A 22,743-nucleotide genomic window follows, 5' to 3' on the forward strand; every position below is an offset into this window, starting at 1 on the left:
GGAAGGATGCGAAGGTTTCTCTCTCCACTTTCTCTCTCTATTTTCTCTCTCTATAATTTTCTCTCTCTTCATGAATTTTCTCTCTCTAGAAGTCTTATGGATCAATGAAGGATCCAGATACATAGACAAGTCCTAATTTTGGTTAATCCTAAGAGAGATCCTCGATCTGTGTTATTAAGATCAATTATCCGTAATTTTCTCCATATATTATTTTTATATTTGATCAGGATTATGAAGAGACGATTGTCTGCATAAGATATCGAGTGAAATATTTTGTTAGAGAAATCCATAAATCAAAGAAGAATATTGATTTCTGTGCTTGGATCAGTCACCGGTAAAGGTAAGAATTCATGTACATGATCACCATTATATATATGCTATTTTACTGTTGGCCTTGCATTATTGGTTTTGCATCGTCGGATTTGAGATCGATGAATTTATTATACCTGAGATACTGTTATTTGATTTTGAGCATGAGTATGTTATGTCAATATATATGTATCAGATATTGATGGCATGATTATATGGATATGATATATCTGAATTGATCCTAATGCAAGATAGAATTGATTTGATGAAATCAATACATAATGATTAAATGAAAAGAAAGAGATATATGGTATGGACTAGCCTTGTCATGTGGAACAGCCCGTCAGGAGTTTATGCCTGGGACAGCCCCCACTAGCTTACAGGTGGATCAGCCGGTCAGGAGCTCATGCCTGGGACAGCCCGCCAGGAGCTTATGCCTGGGACAGCCTCTCACGGGCTTTCGTACATGGGACAGCTGGCCAGGAGCTCATCCTGGAACAGTCTTGAAAGACTTTTTAAATGGATTCGATCCGAGTGATGACTGAGGTATAGAATTGGATAGTCCAGAACCAGAAAGAAAAGGTTAAAAATCATGTAATTATAAAAGGAGAAATGAAAGATAAGACATGAAATAATTGTTGAATAAAAGGGGTTTCACCTGTTAACATATGATGATGCATCTATTTTAACAAGACAGAAAATTTATGAATATTTGCATTATTCTGGACATTGAACATGAGATTTTATATTTTATTGCTTATCCTTATTTTCAGACTATATTACTATATCAGTGTGATATAGAAATTCTTACTGGGCTGTAAAGCTCACACCCCTTCATCTTTCTTTTTCTTCTCAGAGTTACAGGATGCTTATGATTGGCTATGATCTGGATTTACGGGTGAGCAGAAGGATAAATAGAGTGTCATAGTATCTGATCAGAAAATTGAAGAAATTTAAATTGTAATTATGCAAGATTTTATGAATTATTATTGAAATTAATTGTTATGGATGTTAAGGTTGTAACGATTTAAATTAGCCTTGCATATTCTTTAGGGCTTGCTCTAAGGAGTGTGCGGCCATCACGTATCCGGCCCAGGTGTTGGGTTCGGGGCATGACAGAATGGTATCAGAGCATAGGTTATGATCATTAGGAATTATGATATAAGTGATTAGAATATTACAGAGTGATATTAGAGCTTAGGTTATGATCATTGGAGATTACGATATAAATGAATAGGATAAGATAGAATAATATCAAAGCTTAGGTTTAAGATCACTGAAGATTATAAAGAGATATTAAAACTTTATGTAAAGATCAGTAGGATGTGACGGAGTGGCATCTGAGCTTAGAGGTTAAGTTACGTTTATTTGGAGACAATGATACAAGTGATTAGGATATGACAGAACAGTATTAGAGCCCAAGTTTAAGGTCACTAGGGATTGTCATATAAATGATATCAAAACTTGAGATTATAATTGATAGAATATGATAGATAATATCAGAGTTTAAGATTATGATCATTAAGGATGTAATATAATGATATTAGAGTTTAGGTTATGATCACTAGAAATTATAATTTAAGTGGTATTTAAGCTTAAGGTTATAATTATTTGAAATTATGACTTTAGTGATATTTAAACCTAGGTTATGATCATAAGGAACATGATTGACATAAAAGAAAGGAATCAATATTTGGATTTTGAATCAATAAATACTATGATGAAACTTTATGTATAAGTGGTATATGATGTCTATAATAAAATTGACGAGTTATATCTTAGATTTCAATTAGTAAGATTGACCTAAGTATGAAAAGAGTTGACCTTGAAATAAAGTGGAAGGTATTAATAAGATATGTTGAGTATACTAGAGGATTTTGGAATGTAAAACTTATATGATTGAAGATCATGATAATTTTTTTTTAATTTCGATGATAATTGTCTGAGCATTATGAATTTTGGACTTATCAAAGAAAGTTAATTAGGGTATGGTCTAAGAAGAAATTACATCATATGAGAGAGAAATATTTTTGAATATTGAATCTATAAGAGATCATATAAACTCAATTTAGATGAAAAAAAAAAAAAAAATATATATATATATATATATATATATATATACTTAAATTTTATTATGAGAATACGAGATACACATCTTGGTAAAAGTCTTTGGTTACTCAAAATATCATATTCTGAATATATTTCTTATCTTTTAAATTGCATTGAATTTCAAATTAAAAGTTTATTTTTCTAAGTGGATCAAAAGTATTTTGATATTGTTGTTAAATTAAAGAAGAAAATTTATTTTGTCAGAGTATGATATACAGATTATAATGAAATCTTTAATAATTCGTATTACTATCTGTGCATTAATTTTTTTAATTTTTTCTGTGATTGTTGAAGATGGTAAAGTGTATTAATTATTCAAGTCAAAGTTTGGATTTTTTTAAATTGAACTGAGACATCTTGCTAGTGTTAAATTTTGAACGACTTATATAAGGGATAAGATTTTGTATGGATTTATCGATTAATATTAAGGGTTGTGATGAAGAGGGCTCTATAAGAAATAATCAAGTTGATTCTACTTAAGGATGCTGGCTTGAGTTCTTCTAGTTTGTCAAGTTAGAATTAATTCTTTTAAAAAGAAAGATTGATTTAGAAATCATCTAAATGATTGTAAGGTAAATCTAAGGTTAACTCCAATTGATTCTAGATATGTTGGATTCTTGAAGAGTGATGAAACTTATACAATAATTTTAAACATAGAAAGTGGATCAAGATTTAATATGCTATACCCGAAGGTAGAAAGATAAAGAAACTTAAAATTTTGTCCTAAGTCTTATATGAAATTTGAAAGTTAGATCTATTCTGGATTGATCTAACGTATAAAGATATTTTTATCTTTGATAGACATATATAATTTGATAAATTAAGATCAGAGTGCGCAGCAAAGCATGGTGGATTAAATTGATTAGAAATATTAATCTTTTAAATCAAAAGATATTATGATGAAATACATTAGTTGTAAATAAGGAAGGATTTTATTGATAATGAAAGGATGCTACAGATTTTGATCTAATCTGATCATAGCCGGATAATTTTTATCAGTAGGTTGTTTCATTGTAGATAATGTCAAAAAATTTTAGATATCTCAAGTTTATTAATAGCTTGATAGTTCTGATATTAGTTCAAACTTAGAATGTCTTGACATAGATCTCATATTTTTTTTAAATTTAATATTGTTACTTGAACTGATATAGAAGATTGAGATTTTTCTTAAGATGAGAGTATATATATATATAATTTGTTGGAAGATCAAGTGAAGAAAGAAAACGATGATTGTGAAAAGTGCTGATGTTTGACCTTTATTTATTTTTCTATTAATGGTAGTCTGAGATAATTATGAATTTCGAGTGAAATGTATTAGACAAATAATGGTAGTATATTAATACAAGTCCAAAATGTTACGGTTCTTCAAAAAGTTGAGAAATCAATAAGAAGGGATGAGTTTGAGATTTCAAATAATTTTTGTTATAACTAGATCATGAGAAATAAATAATATATATGATATTATCGTAAGCTTGAGAATGACATGAAGAATGTATACTTTGAAATAGGTATCTCGAATAACGTAACCTAATTTCGAGGATGAAATTATTTTAAGGAGGGGAGAATGTAATAATCCAGATTTAAAAAAAAAAATAGATGAGGAGAAAGACTCCTAACCGGAGTCTTCTTCCTATCCGTTTCTGACGAAATCAGACCGGTAGAGTCCGATCAGAGGTAGAAAATCTTCCCTATAAAACCCTCCTTCCCTCCCTTATGTCTCTACAATTGGTTTTGGAGAGATTTTTAAGAAATTTGAGGGATTTTTCCAAAAGGATCCGCGGGTTCTTAGATGGGAAAAAGGAGTTCGTCGGAGCTCTTCTCAACCACCGGAGCAAGGTAAGCTCCTTCCCTACCTTTCTTCCTTACCTGGAGATCGTTTATTCACCGACAAACGACGGCCAGCCATCGAATCGAAGAAGAACAGGGTCATCCCTATTTTTTTTTCCTTTTCCCTGTGTGACGTCAGCAACAGCCACCGTTGGGGCTGTTACTGCGTCGCCGGCGGTTGCTGTCGGAGCGTGGCCAGAGTCGGTCCTCCTTGGCCGCTTGAGGGTGAGAGGAGATGGACGGGGATGATGCCCTGTTTTGGCCCAAAGGAAACCACAGGAAAAGAAGAAGGAAGAAGAAGAAGAAAAGAAAAGAAAAGAAAAAGGAAAAAGAAAAAGAAAAGAAAAAGGAAAAAGAAAAAGAAAAAAATAAAAAAGAGAAAGAGAAAAATAAAAATAAAAATAAAATAAAATAAAATAAAAAGAAGAAGAAGAGAGAAAAATTTTCTCTCTCTCCTCTCACTATCTTCTCTCTCCAATTTCTCTCTCTAGATTCTCTCTCTAGACTTTTCTCTCTCTTTACAGATTTTGTCTCTCTAGGATCTTTTCTTCCTCTCTGATTTCATCACGGACCCTAGGATAAAATTGAGATGAAAATAAGATGATCTGAGGTTGCTCCAAAATTCGTGCGATAGATCTGATCCCAGTTCGATCCTATTCGAAATTATAACATTTGATTCATATTGAGTCATCCTGATAGGACCTCTGATGATTTTGACCATGATTGCCTCATCGGAAGGATGCGAAAGTTTCTCTCTCTACTTTCTCTCTCTATAATTTTCTCTCTCTTCATGAATTTTCTCTCTCTAGAAGTCTTATGGATCAATGAAGGATCCAGATACATAGACAAGTCCTAATTTTGGTTAATCCTAAGAGAGGTCCTCGATCTGTGTTATTAGGTTCAATTATCCATAATTTTTTTCATATATGATTTTTATATTTGATCAGGGTTATGAAGAGACGATTGTCTGCATAAGATATCGAGTGGAATATTTTGTTAGAGAAATTCATAAATCAAAGAAGAATATTGATTTCTGTGCTTGGATCAGTCACCGGTAAAGGTAAGAATTCCTGTACATGATCACCATTATATATATGCTATTTTACTGTTGGCCTTGCATTATTTGTTTTGCATCGTCGGATTTGAGATCGATGAATTTATTATACCTGAGATACTGTTATTTGATTTTGAGCATGAGTATGTTATGTCAATATATATGTATCAGAGATTGATGGCATGATTATATGGATATGATATATCTGAATTGATCCTAATGCAAGATAGAATTGATTTGATGAAATCAACACATAATGATTAAATGAAAAGAAAGAGATATATGGTATGGACTAGCCTTGTCATGTGGAACAGTCCGCCAGGAGCTTATGCCTGGGACAGCCCCCACTGGCTTACAGGTGGATCAGCCGGCCAGGAGCTGATGCCTGGGACAGCCCGCTAAGAGCTTATGCCTGGGACAGTCTCTCACGGGCTTTCGTACGTGGGACAGCCGGCCAGGAGCTCATTCTGGGACAGTCTTGAAAGATTTTTTAAATGGATTCGATCCGGGTGATGACTGAGGTATAGAATTGGATAGTCCAGAACCAGAAAGAAAAGGTTAAAAATTATGTGATTATGAAAGGAGAAATGAAAGATAAGACATGAAATAATTGTTGAATAAAAGGGGTTTCACCTGTTAACATATGATGATGCATCTATTTTAACAAGACAGAAAATTTATGAATGTTTGCATTATTCTGGACATTGAACATTAGATTTTATATTTTATTGCTTATCCTTATTTTCAGACTATATTACTATATCAGTGTGATATGGAAATTCTTACTGGGCTGTAAAGCTCACACCCCTTCATCTTTCTTTTTCTTCTCAGAGTTACAGGATGCTTATGATTGGCTATGATCTGGATTTACGGGTGAGCAGAAGGATAAATAGAGTGTCATAGTATCTGATCAGAAAATTGAAGAAATTTAAATTGTAATTATGCAAGATTTTACGAATTATTATTGAAATTAATTGTTATGGATGTTAAGGTTGTAACGATTTAAATTGGCCTTGCATATTCTTTAGGACTTGCTCTAAGGAGTGTGCGGCCATCACGTATCCGGCCCGGGTGTTGGGTTCGGGACGTGACATAAAGCTAGTATTACGTCTGAGCTATAGCATAGCATACGCCTCATATGGTCCATGAAAGGATTTTAAGCTAGGATCAAAAGGTGTTGAGGATGATAGAACTCCAATATGAAGTCCTCAATTCTTTTGGTATTGGGTTTACTAAATTGGTTGCTTTGTTTATTTTGTATCTTTGGCAAGAGAATTGGTCACTCATGCATGTTTAAGAAAACCTTCAATTGTAGCTTTCATGATGATTAGGGAGGAGAGTTTGAAACATACCTAAGTTTTGGGATCGATGTGACCTGACCTGCAAACTGCATGGGTCAAGCTACCTAACAAACTAGGTCACAATTGCCATCAATATGCAATAACACATTCTTAAAAGCTCTGATTAAGAAAAATATTTACCAAATCTTTTGAGCATTTAGAAGACTTACTTTTTGAAGAATACAATGAGAGTTAATATAGAGCCATGTTTGAGGCTGGACCCTTCCGAACTGGAGAGGGATGCCAACTAGATGAGTTAAAGGTTGGCTGGACTTTTACCAATTTTTTTTCTTTTTTTTTTAAAAAAAGGTCTGCAGGAGCATATATCAAAAACTAACTTGTATTTATAGTACGGGACATCTAGTCTTATGTTTGGTACTGCTTTAACTCTGTTGTTGCAAGTAGGCAAGGTCAATGAAATTAGAGCGATGAAGAGAAAGAATATGGATGCTTACCAGACCATGCAAAAACTTGTTTTTCAAACCAAAAGGTGGCAATTTGAAAGCAATATTATCGGGAAAACTGAGGAAGAAAATTATGTCGGTGGAGTGAAAAACCAGACTGCAGAACAACAGGATTCTAAAGGAGAAAAGAAACCTCCAGGTAAAGGTATTCCTATGCTTCAGTTTATATGCTAAACCTTTTATACATTCACCAGTCCATTTTAGAAGCAATCTAGATTTTAAAAAATTATCAAAGCTGACATAAAATTGGCCAAGCTAATCATGTACCTAGATTGCATTTGTAGTGAACTGGACCGTGCATGCACAAGATTTGGTCAGCAATGTATTCAAAGCTTATTTAATGCATGTGATCTTATTATCGGTCAACCTGTGTTTGGGATGCAAATCAAGCAGCCCGATGGCTTTCCAACAGGCAATACCACTGAGCATGATCGAAGATATACAAAGTACTTAGAAACTGAAAATTTTTAATTTTGAAGGTCTCTCATCTATTCATATTCAAGCTGGCAAAACATAACCATATATCTAGTAAGCAAAAACATAGCATAAACTATATACATAATTTGCAATTCCAAATGCATAATTTTGATCTGCATATTTAGAATATCCACAAATCAATTTTCAGTTATTTTGGATGTTCCTAAACTATAGATGAAATAGATACATGAAATCATACTATTGAAGTAGTCAATTTTATCTTCATTTTATGTATTGGTAAAAAAAACATCAAAAATATGTGAATTTTTGTATCTAGCCAATTTACATGTTTTATGTCGTGATAAATGATGTTGATTTTCATTTCCAAAGATCCTTCATTATTTTTTGTTATGAAGCAACTAAAGCTAAATACCCTCAAAAATGTCCCAGCATATTACTATAAATGTTAATATTAGAAATTAGGCTTCGGCCTTTCTAACAAAAACTTGCATTGGATGCATGGTTGCATAATACTCCTACTGTATAACTATGTTGATAATCTATTTTGCTCTTTATTTTTTATTTTTTATTTTTTAAAATAATTTAAATACTTTTATGCAAGATACAGCATGCAACCAGACAAATCTCAAACCTAGAATTAAATTAGCTACCAGGTATTCACCTCCAAGATGAAGGGTTGCTTGCTTTGGTGGTCGGCCCCTCTATGGGCAAAATTTAATTTCATTGAAATGTACTAGAGAATACATAGCAACAGGAGATTTTTCAAGTTTTAAGGTGCGAGGTAATTAAAGTTTGTTTCAGAGTCTTGAATCTCAACATTTGAATTAATTCTACTAGATATAACTAGGAGCCACCTAAGTAAGCGAGTAGAGCGTACACAAATCTATATTTGGTTCATTCTCTTAGTCATTATTCTTTTATTTTAAGTAGAGCTTTTACCATTTCCATACTTCTTAATAAAAAGGAGAAGAAGAGGTGTGTAATAGTGATGGAGACGGAGGAGAGGCATGACCTTTCAAATCTAAAATTAGTTCATTTTAGTTTCACACTGATCGAAGAAAAGGGTTGATCTAGATAAATTATGGGATAATGTTGCTATCAAAAGCTAATTTTTTTTTTTTTTTCTTTTTATAAATGTTGGCAGCTTCACCATTTCTAATGGCAGCAATGAGAGGCATCATAGAGATGGTGGAAATTCTAGATGTCTCTCCAGTGGTAGCTCTCGATGTGGATTCAGATGGAAAGAATATTGTATTGTTGGCGGCCGAGTACGGACAAACCCACGTTTATAAGCATATGTTGAGAATAGGAAAACTAAAATTATCTAAAATGATGATGGACACTTTGTTTGGGGGAGTGGATGAAGAGGGAAACAGCGCTTTGCATATGGCTGCCAAGTTCAACAAAGAGAAGCCTTGGAATATCCCAGGAGCAGCTCTTCAAATGCAATCGGAGATCAAGTGGTACAAGGTATGGCCGTTCCCCCTGTTCATTAAATATACAAACCGCTTTCCTTAAACATGCGAGTGGTAGAGCAAGCCCGTGAGTGAGTGAGAGAGAGAGAGAGAGGAGAGGGAGGCGGGAGGCCTACTACATGACACCCTATAGACTGGAATTTAAATGAGAAAAACTGAATTAGACTGAACCAACTAGGCTTTTTTCGCTTGAGACAAGCATGCCTTGGTTAAATATAATGTGAAGAAGGGTCTTTGAGCTAACCGTAGCTTGTACTTAACTAGTTTACACCTCTCAAGCAATGCATCGATCTCCCTACCATTTATCTATACTATACTACAAAATTATATAGTATACTATAAATGAGAGATAAATACATCAAAAATAGTTTCCATTTGTCAATTTTTTTTTTTTAAATAATATCTAAAATAATGTCATTGATGCCATTTTAGTAAATATCAGACTGACAAAAATAATATAATTAATTTTCATCTTTCTTTTTACCAACTATATGGACAATCTCTCCAATTTTGCTAATCACCAAGTAAATTCAAATTTAAATGCTTTGAAAGTACTCTCTCTCTCTCCTTTGTATTTTTTCTGTTTTATCAGTTCTCCAGTCCTATAATTGTTCCCATCAGTTTCAAGTATTAGTCCTTCAATCCATTAAGTCCATGTTGCTCAACTTTCACTCCAATTTCATCTTTTCTATTAAATATTTATTTATTACTTTGTATCTATTCTATATGTAATTAGATTAGTTATTCATTAAAAATATTTATTTCATTTATTTTTAAACATGCATTGTACATTTCTTTGTTCCCATCTTATTAGGGCATATTTGGATGATTGGACTAAAAATCTTGTAGGATTCATGGCTTGGGCCTTTCTTTTTTGTCTCTATGGCATCTAGGCCAGTCCACTCCAAATATATTCTTAGGTATACATGAATATAGACCTAATCCAGTCTATAATCCTATCATCCTCCTAGTTATACTGGTCTAACCTATGAATCTTATTGGATCTTTAGCACAATCATTCAGATAGGCCATTAGTATACATCTCATCCTATTACGTCCTGACCTTTGTAAGAATTCATTGTTTAATAAATTCATTTAGATTTTAATTAAGGAAAGAAACACACAAAGTATATTTGTAACCAAAGACTAGTAGCCAAGAGTATTTTCAATAAGATAGGATACTAGAGCCGACCACTCTTCAAGTACACCAAATTATAGAGTGCTTTTTCCAACAATTAGTTGAGTAAAATTTGAGTTTTTACTCAAACTTTAAAATCTTTCCGTAGCAAAATAATATTGAATCGGAACAAGGATGACCTCTATAAATCCTAGAAAATTTCGCTTGCTGAAATTCAACATATCCATCAAATTTTACTTGCTCTTAAATTTGTTTGAGTTTATAATATATCTGCATCCATGTCTTCACCTCTCGAACTTCCCAGTATGTCCAGAAATCCATGGAACCAGGCTTCTTCAAACATTACAACCTCAAACGCCAGACTGCCCAAGAGATCTTCACCGACACTCATAAGGACCTGCTCAAGAAAGCTCAAGAGTGGTTTATCAGCACCTCACAGTCGTGTTCTGTGGTCGCCGCCCTTATCGCCGCAGTTGCCTACACCTCCGCCACCACCGTGCCGGGAGGCAACAATCAGAACACGGGTTTCCCCATGTTCGAGAGCCAGTCCACCTTCCAGGTTTTCGCCATGTCGTCTCTCATCGCCCTATGCTTCTCAGTGGCGGCTCTCGTCTCATTCCTCTCCATCCTCACCTCGCGCTTCCATGAGTCGGACTTCGAGACCAAACTCCCAACGCAGCTCCTAGGCGGTATCACCGCCCTCTTCTTGTCGATTGTCGCCAACCTCGTCTCCTTCTGTGCGGGTCATTTCTACATCATCCACAACAAGCTTGAGTCCAGCGTGTACTTCTTATATGGGTTCCTGAGCCTCCCGGTGATGACATTCTTCTTTATGTCGCAGTTGCGTCTCTACGTTGATCTCATAAGGGCCCAGTTTTCCCAGGAGCCGGAACGATCCGGAGAGCCACATTGCTTCTAAGTTAACCGTTTGTTATCTCCTCTTTGTTTGTTTCTTTGACTGGATTTGTTATGGTTGGTTTGCATTGACATCCGAAAGGTTTTTTAAACCTTAATGTTTAATTTTGTGTTCTCATCCGGGAGGACTTCAATAATTGCTGGTATTGCTTGCTTTGCTGAAAGTCTATGACTTGCTTTGAAATTTCATTCCAATGTTGGTTTTTTTGTTTTTTTTTTGGGATATAATTTAGGCTTCGAGTAACAGGCATCTAAAGCTGAAGGTGTCTTGAGGATGCCAAATGCAAAGAGCCGTGCATGATTACATGGCTCTGGATGTTACAAAATCATTCATGGAGCTAGAATTCACAGCAGAAACATCATCAGAAATTGGAATCGAGCGGGAGACAAATCACCAAGTATTGGGTAATTAGAAACTTGAACCCATATTGTCCATCTATCATCCATTAAAGCTAAATAATTACACAGCACTAAATACAACAAAAACTATGTTCAGAATAAAATTGGACATAAGAAATCTCAAATTCACATATTTTTGCATGTCCTCAAGTCATCAGACAAAAACTACACAAGAAGATATCCACTGCCACCTCAGAGGATGGTAGAATGACACCGAGAAAGATCAAATATGGTCTCTAATTCCATCAACTATTTATTGTATGCACTCTAGCACATATGGCACATATTGCAGCAAATCATTAAAAAACAAAAAATCATCTGAAATTATAATATCCATCAAATACTCCTTCCTCATATATTTGCTAATGCTTATACTTATATATAATATCTGCATGTACATACTTCCTATATTATCCAAAGATGACTAGAATGTTTAGAAATATAATATATGGATGTTTGACGAGTTGAGAGAGCCTGTTAAGTGTTATATTGCTTCCTCCTCCCTTTTGTATTGTGATTGACGTCCTCCTATATTCTTACTAAGGTAGCCAACCGATATGAGCTTGGAGTTAAGCAAAACTAACTACTAACAATGGATTCTTGGTGGCTTATCACATCATCACTACAAGAAAAATTTTTTTTACCAATGGCTATTAGCGACAGTAATTTTGCATCGCTAACAACATTTTTTACTGGTAGCAAATGACAACCAACAAATTTACCATCGCAAAAAAAAAAAATTAGCAATAGCATTTTTGGTTTTTAGCGACGGCTAGTTGCATTGCTAATAAAAAGTAATTTTATTTATTTTTAATTTAGTTCTAGGACTATTAACAATGGAGTTATCTAATGAGCAATGGTATTTTACTACCGCTAATAACCTTAAATTTCACTCCCTCTCTGATTTTTCCTACTCTCAGTTCCCACGATTTTTATCTAATTGTGTGCCCTCATTTTTCTCCACCTCCCTCTCGTTTTTCCCACTGGCGACTGGACCCCTCCCCCCAATTTCCTCCTCCTCGAGCCTCCGAATCCCATTTTTCCCCACCGACGGCCAACTGACTACTGGATCCCACTTCTCCGAGCCCCCAGCCGCCTCTCTGAGCCCCCGACCATCGGATCCTAAGCCTCTTGGCCACCTCCCTTCTCCCTGAGACCCTCCCTTCTCCCTCAGCCCTAGCCGCCTCCCGAAGCCCCCGATGCCCCTCCCCCCGACCTCCTCCTGTCCCCCTCTTTTCCTCATCGTCGAATCGGGCTTCCCCGAGCCCCCAATCCTCGAACCCCCGACTGCCTCCCAAGCCCCAACCCACCTCCCCGAGCCCCCGACCCGCCTCCCCCTAGCTGTCTCCAATCCTCCTCTTTCCTCCGTCGTCGGATCTGGCTTCCTCGAGCCGTTGGTCACCTCTCCGAGCCACTGGACCACCTCCCCAAGCTGTCGGATGGTCGCCCCCGCCTCCCCCCTTCAGACGTCCAGCCGCTGGAGCGTCGTGCCGCTAACCCATCGTCAGACCTGCTGCCGGAGCTGCCAAGTGATTTTTAGTGATGGCAACGACGATGGCTCCATCACTGTCGCAACAATCCATTCCCACTTTTTTAAATTTTTAATATTTAAAATTATATTTATATAATTAATTTTAAATTCATAATATTTAAATTTAAATATTATTAATTTAAATATTAATAATATTTAAATTAATAATATTATTAATTTAAATAATATTATTTAAATTAATATTATTTTCAAGAGATAGAACTACTTTAGGAAGCTCTCCGATGGAAGTAGCCTTACTACCTTCGATGGCAGGGTTCAAGATCAGGCCACCGTTCGATTAGTTCTAACCTGCTCATCTACTCCGATGGCTGTCAGAGCAGCTCGATGATTGGACTCTAGATCCTAGACCTGGTCCAAAGTCTGAAAAAAATTTTCAAACTGGACTCAAAGAGGGATGTGGCCTGACCCACCCCTCTATCCTATTTGCTATCCTGCTTGATACTTTGGAACCTTTATGATGGGATTTGTCTAGACGCCGTGCTGGTGTGCTCGCACGACCCAGTCATCTAGCATGCTTCAAGTCTGGATGCGTGGGCCATACGTCCAAGATCGTCCCTATTTGTAAGGATGTCCTTTACTTAGAAATTCGATATTTTAAAAATTTTAAAAATATTGTATTACATATAAAGATAGATCCTTCTTTACGAGCCTTATGGTTGCTTTCTTCTTTTTATGGTTGCCTTCTTATTTTTTCTGATGATGATTCAAATTTAATTAATGGATATTAAAAAGAATGGCTCCACAGATTGCTATGGACTCTTTTTTTTTTGTTCTCATATGATGTCCATATGATGTCTAAAATCTGATGGATGCTAATAAGTTTTGCTTACTATATTCTTATGGTTGCCTTCTTATTTTTTCTAATGATAATTCAAACTAAATAGATATTGAAGGGACTGGAAAGATAAATATCAAACATAACTAATCAAAATTTCTAAATCCATGAGAGCCTCACAATGTAATTAACCGATGGCCTAATAAAACTCCACAACCTCATCATGATCTAACTAATTGTGTACAAGTACATAACATCTTCAATTCTTGACCAACTCTTTATGCATCATCAAAACAAATAAGAGAAAAATTAGGAGTCATGAAATATTAACAAAAAATTTGAACTTATACTTCCATGTATATAGAACTTTCCATCTCAAGTCTATTAGGATTTGGACTCCATCAAGTATATGAAACTTATGACTCCTATCTAAATGAGGCATTGTGGGTAAAAAAAAAAATTAGTGTCACCCATATCAAAATACGGAAAAAAAGAATAACAACACATGGCCATCTAAATATATGAAAAAAAAGGCACAAGGCATCATGAAAATATTGGGCGTTATCCATCTCCAAAATATAAAAAAAAAAAATCATGTGAGGCATCCTTAATTAAAAATATCTTGGAATTGACTCCAACACAAAGACTTTTACTAGGTATGGATAAAATCCCATCACACAAATTTTTGATTTCATCAAGATCCCTTTATGAAGCACTCTTTATGATCATACAATCTACATCGAGCAGTTCTCCACAAAAATCTTTTGTTGCAACATCATCAAGGTTTCATCCATTACATCTGTAAGAGGTTTTATCAATCTAAGTTCTCTTTGATCTCCACTGGTATGAGCCCTAATCTTCCCTCTATTTCTTCTCTATAATTAAGTTGTAATGTTTAAATCCCAGTTGATTCCTTAGGATTTTAGGATTTTCTTAAAATTTAACCTATTGATGCATCTATAACCCAAAAATTTTATATTTAATTATTGTATATACTTCTTTAACATTGTTCTTGATCTACGGCAGATGGCGCATCATAGCAGACCTATCCCTAGACCCACCAATCGATGTCGATCTTCTATCAGAGAGATCAGATGTTATGTAAGATTGTTAGTTAGCATCTACAATATATCAGTAGAAAAATAATTTTCATCTAGTAGTACAAGATCATGTGTTGATCTTTATAAAAAAAGAGGAAGAAACATAAAAATAGTATTATCTTTGTGCTAGTATGGCTATAAAGATAGAAGTCAAACTCTGTCGGATGATAAATACTTGTGTCAACCATGGTTCCTAATCAAATTATTATAATGTTACTTTCTACTCCAAGCATACAAAATACCATGTTACATTTATAAACATGGTATAAAGTTAAGATATCATGATATACAGTTAAATAATTATGATACATAGTTATTTTATTCTGGTACACAGTTAATCCAATATGATACATAGTTATTTTATTCTGGTATACAGTAAATCCAATATGATACATAGTTATTTTTATTTTTAGAGATTATAGATCATGTCTTCCTAAGGCTGGAGCCATTATAGCTAAGGAGAGTGCTCTCATGCAACCAACTCGCATGGTTCTGCGACACACATACCATGTGGTAAACTCTAATACTTTAAATATTTTTTATATTATTTTATCCTTTATTATCTAATATAATATTCTTTATGATGTCTTAATACTCTCAGGTTCGGACGTCGTGGGGTCATCAATGACCCCATGGTCACATGTACCAGCGCTCGACTCTCAGAGTCAATGGCATGGTAGAGGATCCATCCAGCTCGCAGCACCTCCGACTCGATCGGAGGATAGAAAGCTTATCTACATTCAGAGCCGCTGATAAATACTATATTTTTATTGAATTTATTTAAAATTTAGCCATTGTAGAGTCTAACATTTATTTTTCAAAATTAATTTTATAGCACATTTACAGAGATTATGGTGCCTCGTGTGATTACCGAGATCATCCGACGATTGATGCTGGGGTCGGTGAATAAGTTCTCTAGTTGGCTATCGGGGGCTTGTGATGCAGCCTAGAAGATGTTCTTGATAAGTCAAAGATATTTATTTTTAAATTTATGGTAGGTTTGTATTCTATTTATTAATACACGCTTGCTTCTACTTGCAGAGATACTACTGATTCGAGACTCCTTAGGATGAGGAGACTGACTGTCAGATCTTCGAGAAGGTGGCCACTCGTAGATTTTGAGATAGGCTATACAGCCTTAGGCAGTCCGTCAGACAGCACTCCAATTCCGAGTCACCATTAGACTGAAAGTTTTATATAGATCACTGGATGTAGACAGACATATGGGAGGCCCTCTACGACTAGTGGAGTACTGAAGAGTACTATGGTAGGTGACAGAGAGCACAGCAGAATCGGTCTGCCTAGCAGCATCTGATCGAGTACACCGGTGGCTCCATTGGCACATATATTATGACCAATAGATTGGTAAAAACTCTACACTTAAATTAATTTCATATTAAATTGATCATATATTTATTTTAATTAATTTAATTTTATTATTTATTTATTATAGACATGGTAGCTGATCATGCACCAGGATAGCTACAGATATGGGAGGTCATACACCAGTCTAGGAAGACTGTATAATTAGTTAGATCCTCGATCTTGATAGATCGTGATAATAAATTTAAAATATTATTTATTAAATTTTTATATATACTGATATGTATGTACTAATAAATTTTTAAACTGTATAGATGGATTATATAGAGTATCTCACATTGTAGCATAGTGAGGATCCATCCTCTCAACCTCTCCTTGATCTCAAGAGATGGCTCCAGACCATTGGAGGGGTGAGTAGGAGCCGAATTATAAGATTCGGCCACAACTTCGACCCTTCAGCACCTCGGTACTCTTCGTCAACATCCTCCTCTCAGGGCTCGATGACCCAGATGGGGGCTAACGCACATGTGGAGGAGGTCGTGGAGAGGCTTTGAAGCCGACGACCTCAGAGCTTCCGAGATACCATTTGTGATACAGTTGTTGAGATTTTTCGAAACCTACTTCTACATAATCAGCTAGACTCGTTATTACAGCCATCATAGTAGGTAAGTCTATTAATAATTTTTTTTACTTATTTTAAATTTTTATATTTAGAAGCTTCACATGTTTAGGTTTGAGTCCGGAAAGATGACTTAGGGGATAAAAAATTAATCTAACCATCCAAACGATGGGCCATGCCAAAGGTGTCTATAGCTCCATAACATCAAATAAAATGTGTAAAAATAATCTATTCGAGAATCGAAGTAGTATATCAAAATATACGTCTTCATATCGACATATACATTTTTGTATCGAAACTTATTAATAATATTTTATTTTTTTTATTACAGGATATTGGGACATCTAGTTCTCATCCATCAGCTGCTGAAGAGGATGTACAAGAGGAAGAGAAGAATGAGGAGGACGACGAGGAGGATCTTATATGATTTTTTTTAATATGCATATAATTTTTAAGCTTGTAAAATAGTATAAATTTATAAAATTATATAATTTATTTTTTAATATAATATAATTAATTTTTTATTTATGATTGTGCTAAATAATTGTTATTTTATTTATAATAGATTTAAAAAATAATTATTAAATATATTTTAAAATATTTAATTATAAGTTTTTTTAAAAAAAATAAAAATTATTAGCGACAGCTCGTCGTTAATAATTTTTTTAAAATTTTAATTAAAAAATTAAAAAACTATTAGCGACGGTAATAGCGACGACAACTTCCATTGCTAATAATTTTTTAATATTTTAATTAAAAAAAATTAAAATTATTAGCGATGGTATTTGTTGCTAATACCATCGCTAATTACCATTTTAGCAATGAAGGAATTACCATCGTTAATAATAGCAATTAATGATGAGATTATTTTCGATGAATTTTTAGTGATTGCAAAATAGCTATTAGCAATAACAATTAGCTGTCGTTAATAATCTAATTTTTTATAGTGCATTCTATATTCTTTGCATAATAAAACCATCAAATAAACCTCGAGAATTTCTTGTGCAGAGTTGACTCCTATGTATCTTTACCAAGCCATTATAGTCTTATCATTTGATTCATCTTCATGCGCTTGACGCACAACATGTTCTTGCGAACCTTTATGCAACTTAGTTTCTAGGGGAAACATGCGTGTAAAATAAGCTCAAATTTCCATGGAGGGTTAGCTATTACTGGTCTTCCCCGTGGTATTCTGATTAGTTTATACTAGTCTCTGTCACAATTGATTTACATGATACGCGTAACATGTTTCTCAAACAATGTATCACATGCAATTTATGTGATTGAAAGAGCATGCAGTTTCGGGCTATAACATGAATCGGACATTGCTAATTCTGGAGTCTTTACCATTACATATTAGAAGATTGGTAGACAAATAATAAATATATTAGAGATCATTGATATTTTCTTGTATCATATTAATGGACTGAGCCACTTCTAGAAACTCTAAGGTTGAGGCTAGTAATTAAAATAAACAAACTATCCAGGCCTGGGCCTAACCAAAAAAAAACAACAAAAAAAAAATCAAACTATGAATTGAAGCATGCCCAAGATCTAGGATGGTAGGAAAGCAAAATTCTTTATACACTGCTTGTGACGTAGAAAATCTAACATGGAGTGCACCATCTCACCCGATTGATCTACATAGTACTCTTGTGGCTTAATGTGATCAGATGTCCGAAAGTATGAAAAAAATAGAGATGGTGCATTGTTCCATCATCGAATATATTTAATATATATTATAATTTATTTTTTAAATTTAACATAATGACAATATCCATTCCTTTCAAGATGATATTTTAACTATTTTGCAGTTTGGTTAAATATTTCGAATGCCGCTCTTTTTCCTTTTCTTTCTCATTTTGTTTAGCTTCTATATGTTCAAAAAAAAATTGCAGCTACAATTATACATCCAAGATGGAAGGAAAAATTGTACGTCCAAGATTGTTGATTAGTATCTAGATAATATTATTCATCCAAGCAATATGTTCCACCCATCAGAGAGTAAAATATCATCTGTAGATACTTTATTAAATTTTTGTGGTAGTTCTTTTATTATAGTAGCTTTTTTAGAAGTTAAACAAATTTGATGCGTTACATATATTCAAATAGAGTTCTTTTTTCAGTTTTTGAATGCTGCATTGTCAAAACTATATATGGGATGCATTTTACCTCTAGCATGTCCTAATTTTTAACATAAAATATCATAAATTTAATCTATTATGTTATAAGTTTGGAAGGCATTTTACCTATAGATATATTAAGGATATATTAAGAATAAATAAAAAAATATTTTTTTGATTGATGAAAAAATAATTTAATTATTTTTTAGATGAAAATTTTTTTATTTTATAAATAAATATTATTTATAAAAAAATAATTTATCTTTTTTTTTTTTTGAAATAGAATGAAGGACCAAGCTGCTGGCTTCATCATATTTATTTGATTATAAATTACAGTACGGATAATGATTGAAGAGCGATAAGAATTGAAAAATAAAACAGGAAGTGGGCCCTTCTCTTCTATACATCCTTGTCGTGGTAAGCTTTAAAGCAGTTGCATGTTAGTATCCCAGCAGCTACGATTATGGGATGGAATGTTGAGGTCCCTTTGATGTATTATGGCGGGAATTCTCAAAAGAAAACACCCGAGAAGCTGTCTTGTGTCTTGTTGATACAATATCTGACAACCTGTCATCTTTGGATCCCTGCGTTGAGTGACGCCTGGCTTCTTTAGATTGTCCCCAGAACCGATCATAGTCTCGACATTTGAGTAAGAAACTATCGTCTTACTTCTTCGGTACCTGAAGATCTGGATGTAGCCCATTGCTCTCAGCATCCAGTAGGGAGGATATAAATAACATGATCAATAAAAAAATTAATTAATTTTTTATAATATTTATTTATAAAAGAATAGAATTTTGATTCGATATTGTAGAATTCCAGACAACTAATTAAATTTTAATTCAGATAATATCACTCTTGTCACTTAAGCAAAAGTACAGAATTCAATTGCATGCGTGCGCGTGTGTGAATTTTTTTTCCAGACACCATTGTTTAAAGGAATCTTTTATCTCATTCCTCAACTAAAGAAAATCTTGAACCCTCAAAGCCATGGAATCCAGTGAGAAAATATAGAGCCCAAATTTGCCGTCGAACTACTTACCAATCCAATTTGGAGCTTGACATGGTTCCCGTAAATGATGCTACTCCACAAGGACCACACCAAAGCCCACAAGTTGCACCAATCTTTTCATACCAAGCTGAAAGGGATCGCTTGGTAACTAGTTCGAGCTGTGTCGTGATATTTTCCTCTCTACATAGGCTAGACTCAATTAATGATGGAATCGACAAACTATACCCTAAAAAGAGCATGGCCCTACAAAAGGTGGGTCTACTGGATGTATGGTTGCGATAATTAATATCAGATCATGGGGCTGGTACAGCTAAAAAGGGAATACTTTAATGATACATCAATGTACGTCCATTACACCAGCAAAACTTGCATACGCTGACACCCCCACACCCCAACTAAGCTAACAGTCAAAGTTAATGTTTGACTGGACCATGGTTTGGTTCAGGAGTAGAGTTACAGGGTGCATGTAGTTGATTTAGGTTGATAACACGACCGTCCATTTGGTGAACCTTAACATCAAAGCCTGTCTCTTGAAAGTGACTCAGATTACAAACCATCCAAATCCGGGATCATCTTTTGTACATCTTTTTAGTGTGATACGTGAGACTCTTATAATTTTATCCTTCTACATTGGGAATTTTTACGTGGAGACCTATAGCAAATGTGCGATTAATATACAATCCTCCATCATATCTCAATATTGATACCATTAGAACTACTAACTTTAATTTGTATTGTAATGTAAGTCACATTATTTTTGTTTTTCCCGATAAAGGGAAGCCAAATATTAGAAGAACATGTTTACATAATATAGCATATGCACCCTGTTGCTGCTCGATTCAGTCGAGGTTAGAGAGAGGACGAACGAGCCTTGCACAGAGATGCTGACGATGGAGTGACCTGCAAAACAAGTCGAAACTGGAGGTTTTTGCTCTGGCAAAGATCCTCCGATGCTCAAGTCAGATTCAGAAAATAAAGAAATAGTAATGAATTCTCTGAGAGGAATTACTTAGCTTACCTTGGTCCTCGAGGCTTTGGTTGCTTATATAAAATACTGTTGAGCAGCTGGTCACACAGCTGTGAGATTGTGCGATCCTGAGATTGTAGGACATGCCATAACGGATGAGATGTTTCAGCCCTCAATTGCTCCCGCAAGATTGGAGGAATTGGTTATACCTGAGTCTATTGACTTGGAACAGACAGCTGTCACGTACATTAGGAGGTAAGTCGGCTGTGATAATAGGGATAGCCTACGTGCTAAGGTATTGGCCTGCCAAGGCAACAGGGGTAACCTACACACCGGGCAGACCATACAACAGATTAGATGCAAGTAGCTCTACTCTGTATATGACTCTGCGTGCCTCAGCTCTGCTCTTAGACTAGCAGTCCTGATGATAACCGAAAGATCTGAGACATCTCATGGTTAGCATGCTGATCCGAGGTACTCACGATAACCACCATAATACTATCCCCCTACTTCTGAGTCTGAGAATCAAATGAAAGGAGTATTCTGAAAGTTGTATCTTGGATTTGAAGATGTATGCTCTCACGCTTTTGCATATGTTCGATATTTAAGATTACTGACATCACCTTAGCACAATCGTTGTGAATGATTGTAACTGATAGGACCCCATAGCTGATAGTTTTTTCAAAAATTTAATTTCTTAGGTGGTAGCTTTTTATCTTTACTTTCGACCCCCTTTAAAATTAGGCTCCTAAGTGCTTAGTCAGAGAAACATCATCACAAGGGCTCCCTGCTCCAGACTTTCATCACGACCTTTAGAGACAAGATGATTTCAAAACTCATGAAGAAGCTTAAAATAGCGTTGGCCCGAAAAAGATAAACCAAGGCTCCATTCGTTGGTCCTTCAGCTCCAATGGATGACCATGCCCAAGCTCCGATCATCGAATCAACTCCTACGGTCATGGGAGATGGAAATCCCCTTCCAATTGTTGGGCCAGTGGTTACCTCGTCGGAAGATGTGGTAAGAGTCCCACCGGAAGGAACTCTAACAAAAGAGATGCCAGTGGAGGGGACACAAATGACAAGCGCAGCTAGCTGCCCTGAGGAAGTTCTGGCTATGGTAACATAGGTGGAGGACGCGGCTGATCATCTTGAGAGGGCTCTGATAGTGGTGGTGGAAATCGAGGAGTCCCCAGAGCCAACGCTTCCTCCTAAGCGCTTTCCCCTGGCCATCACTCATGTGGGTCATTCACAATCGATGTCTTCTGCTCCTTCTGTGATAGAGGACCTCCAAGTTGTGGTTGGACTTCTGAAGGACTTTTTTTCTCCATCTGAGAGGCAACTTTTGGATGGACAAGAAGCCCAACAGTAGATGTTAGGTGCTCTCATATCTCTCACCCAGGTGGGGAGTCCTTGGGCATATTCTTTTAACCCCTTATAATCTGCGACATTTTAATACTTATTTATAAAATTTTGCATACATGGGGCATTACCTAGCCAGTTTCGATGGTCCCACCCCTGATGCTTCGGTATTGGAGCCTACAATGGCGAGGGAGGAAATAAGCTTACTGAGATACCAGTTGGAGTAGATAGAGAGAAATAATGGTGAGTTGAGAAAAGAGCTCAGTTCCTCCGAAGAGGCCCTTCAAGAAGCCAAGGAGCTGATCAACCGTCAGGAAGATGAGTTGAGGAAGGCTAAAAGGAGGATTGACAACCTCGAGAAGCAAAGGTCTAGGGCCAAAAAAGATTGGTGCCACACCCGTGATGACATAGAACGCTTGAGGAGGATATTTAGAGAGAAGAGAAG

General features: G+C 35.4%; 1 protein-coding gene across 1 annotated transcript in view; it reads left to right on the forward strand.

Moving 5' to 3' along the window:
- LOC105056720 (uncharacterized) overlaps window positions 1–11,226 on the forward strand; it is a 29,173-nt gene extending 17,947 nt beyond the window's left edge. Inside the window, exons 3-5 of the mRNA XM_073251337.1 lie at window positions 7,045–7,242; window positions 8,686–9,011; window positions 10,459–11,226. Coding sequence (XP_073107438.1) covers window positions 7,045–7,242; window positions 8,686–9,011; window positions 10,459–11,073 — 1,139 coding nt within the window. The 3' untranslated portion in view covers window positions 11,074–11,226. The remainder of the gene's footprint in view (window positions 1–7,044; window positions 7,243–8,685; window positions 9,012–10,458) is intronic.
- The last annotated feature ends 11,517 nt before the right edge of the window (window positions 11,227–22,743 follow it).

This window comes from Elaeis guineensis, chromosome 2 (genome assembly GCF_000442705.2).
Source record: "Elaeis guineensis isolate ETL-2024a chromosome 2, EG11, whole genome shotgun sequence".
Classification (NCBI taxonomy): Eukaryota; Viridiplantae; Streptophyta; class Magnoliopsida; order Arecales; family Arecaceae; genus Elaeis; species Elaeis guineensis.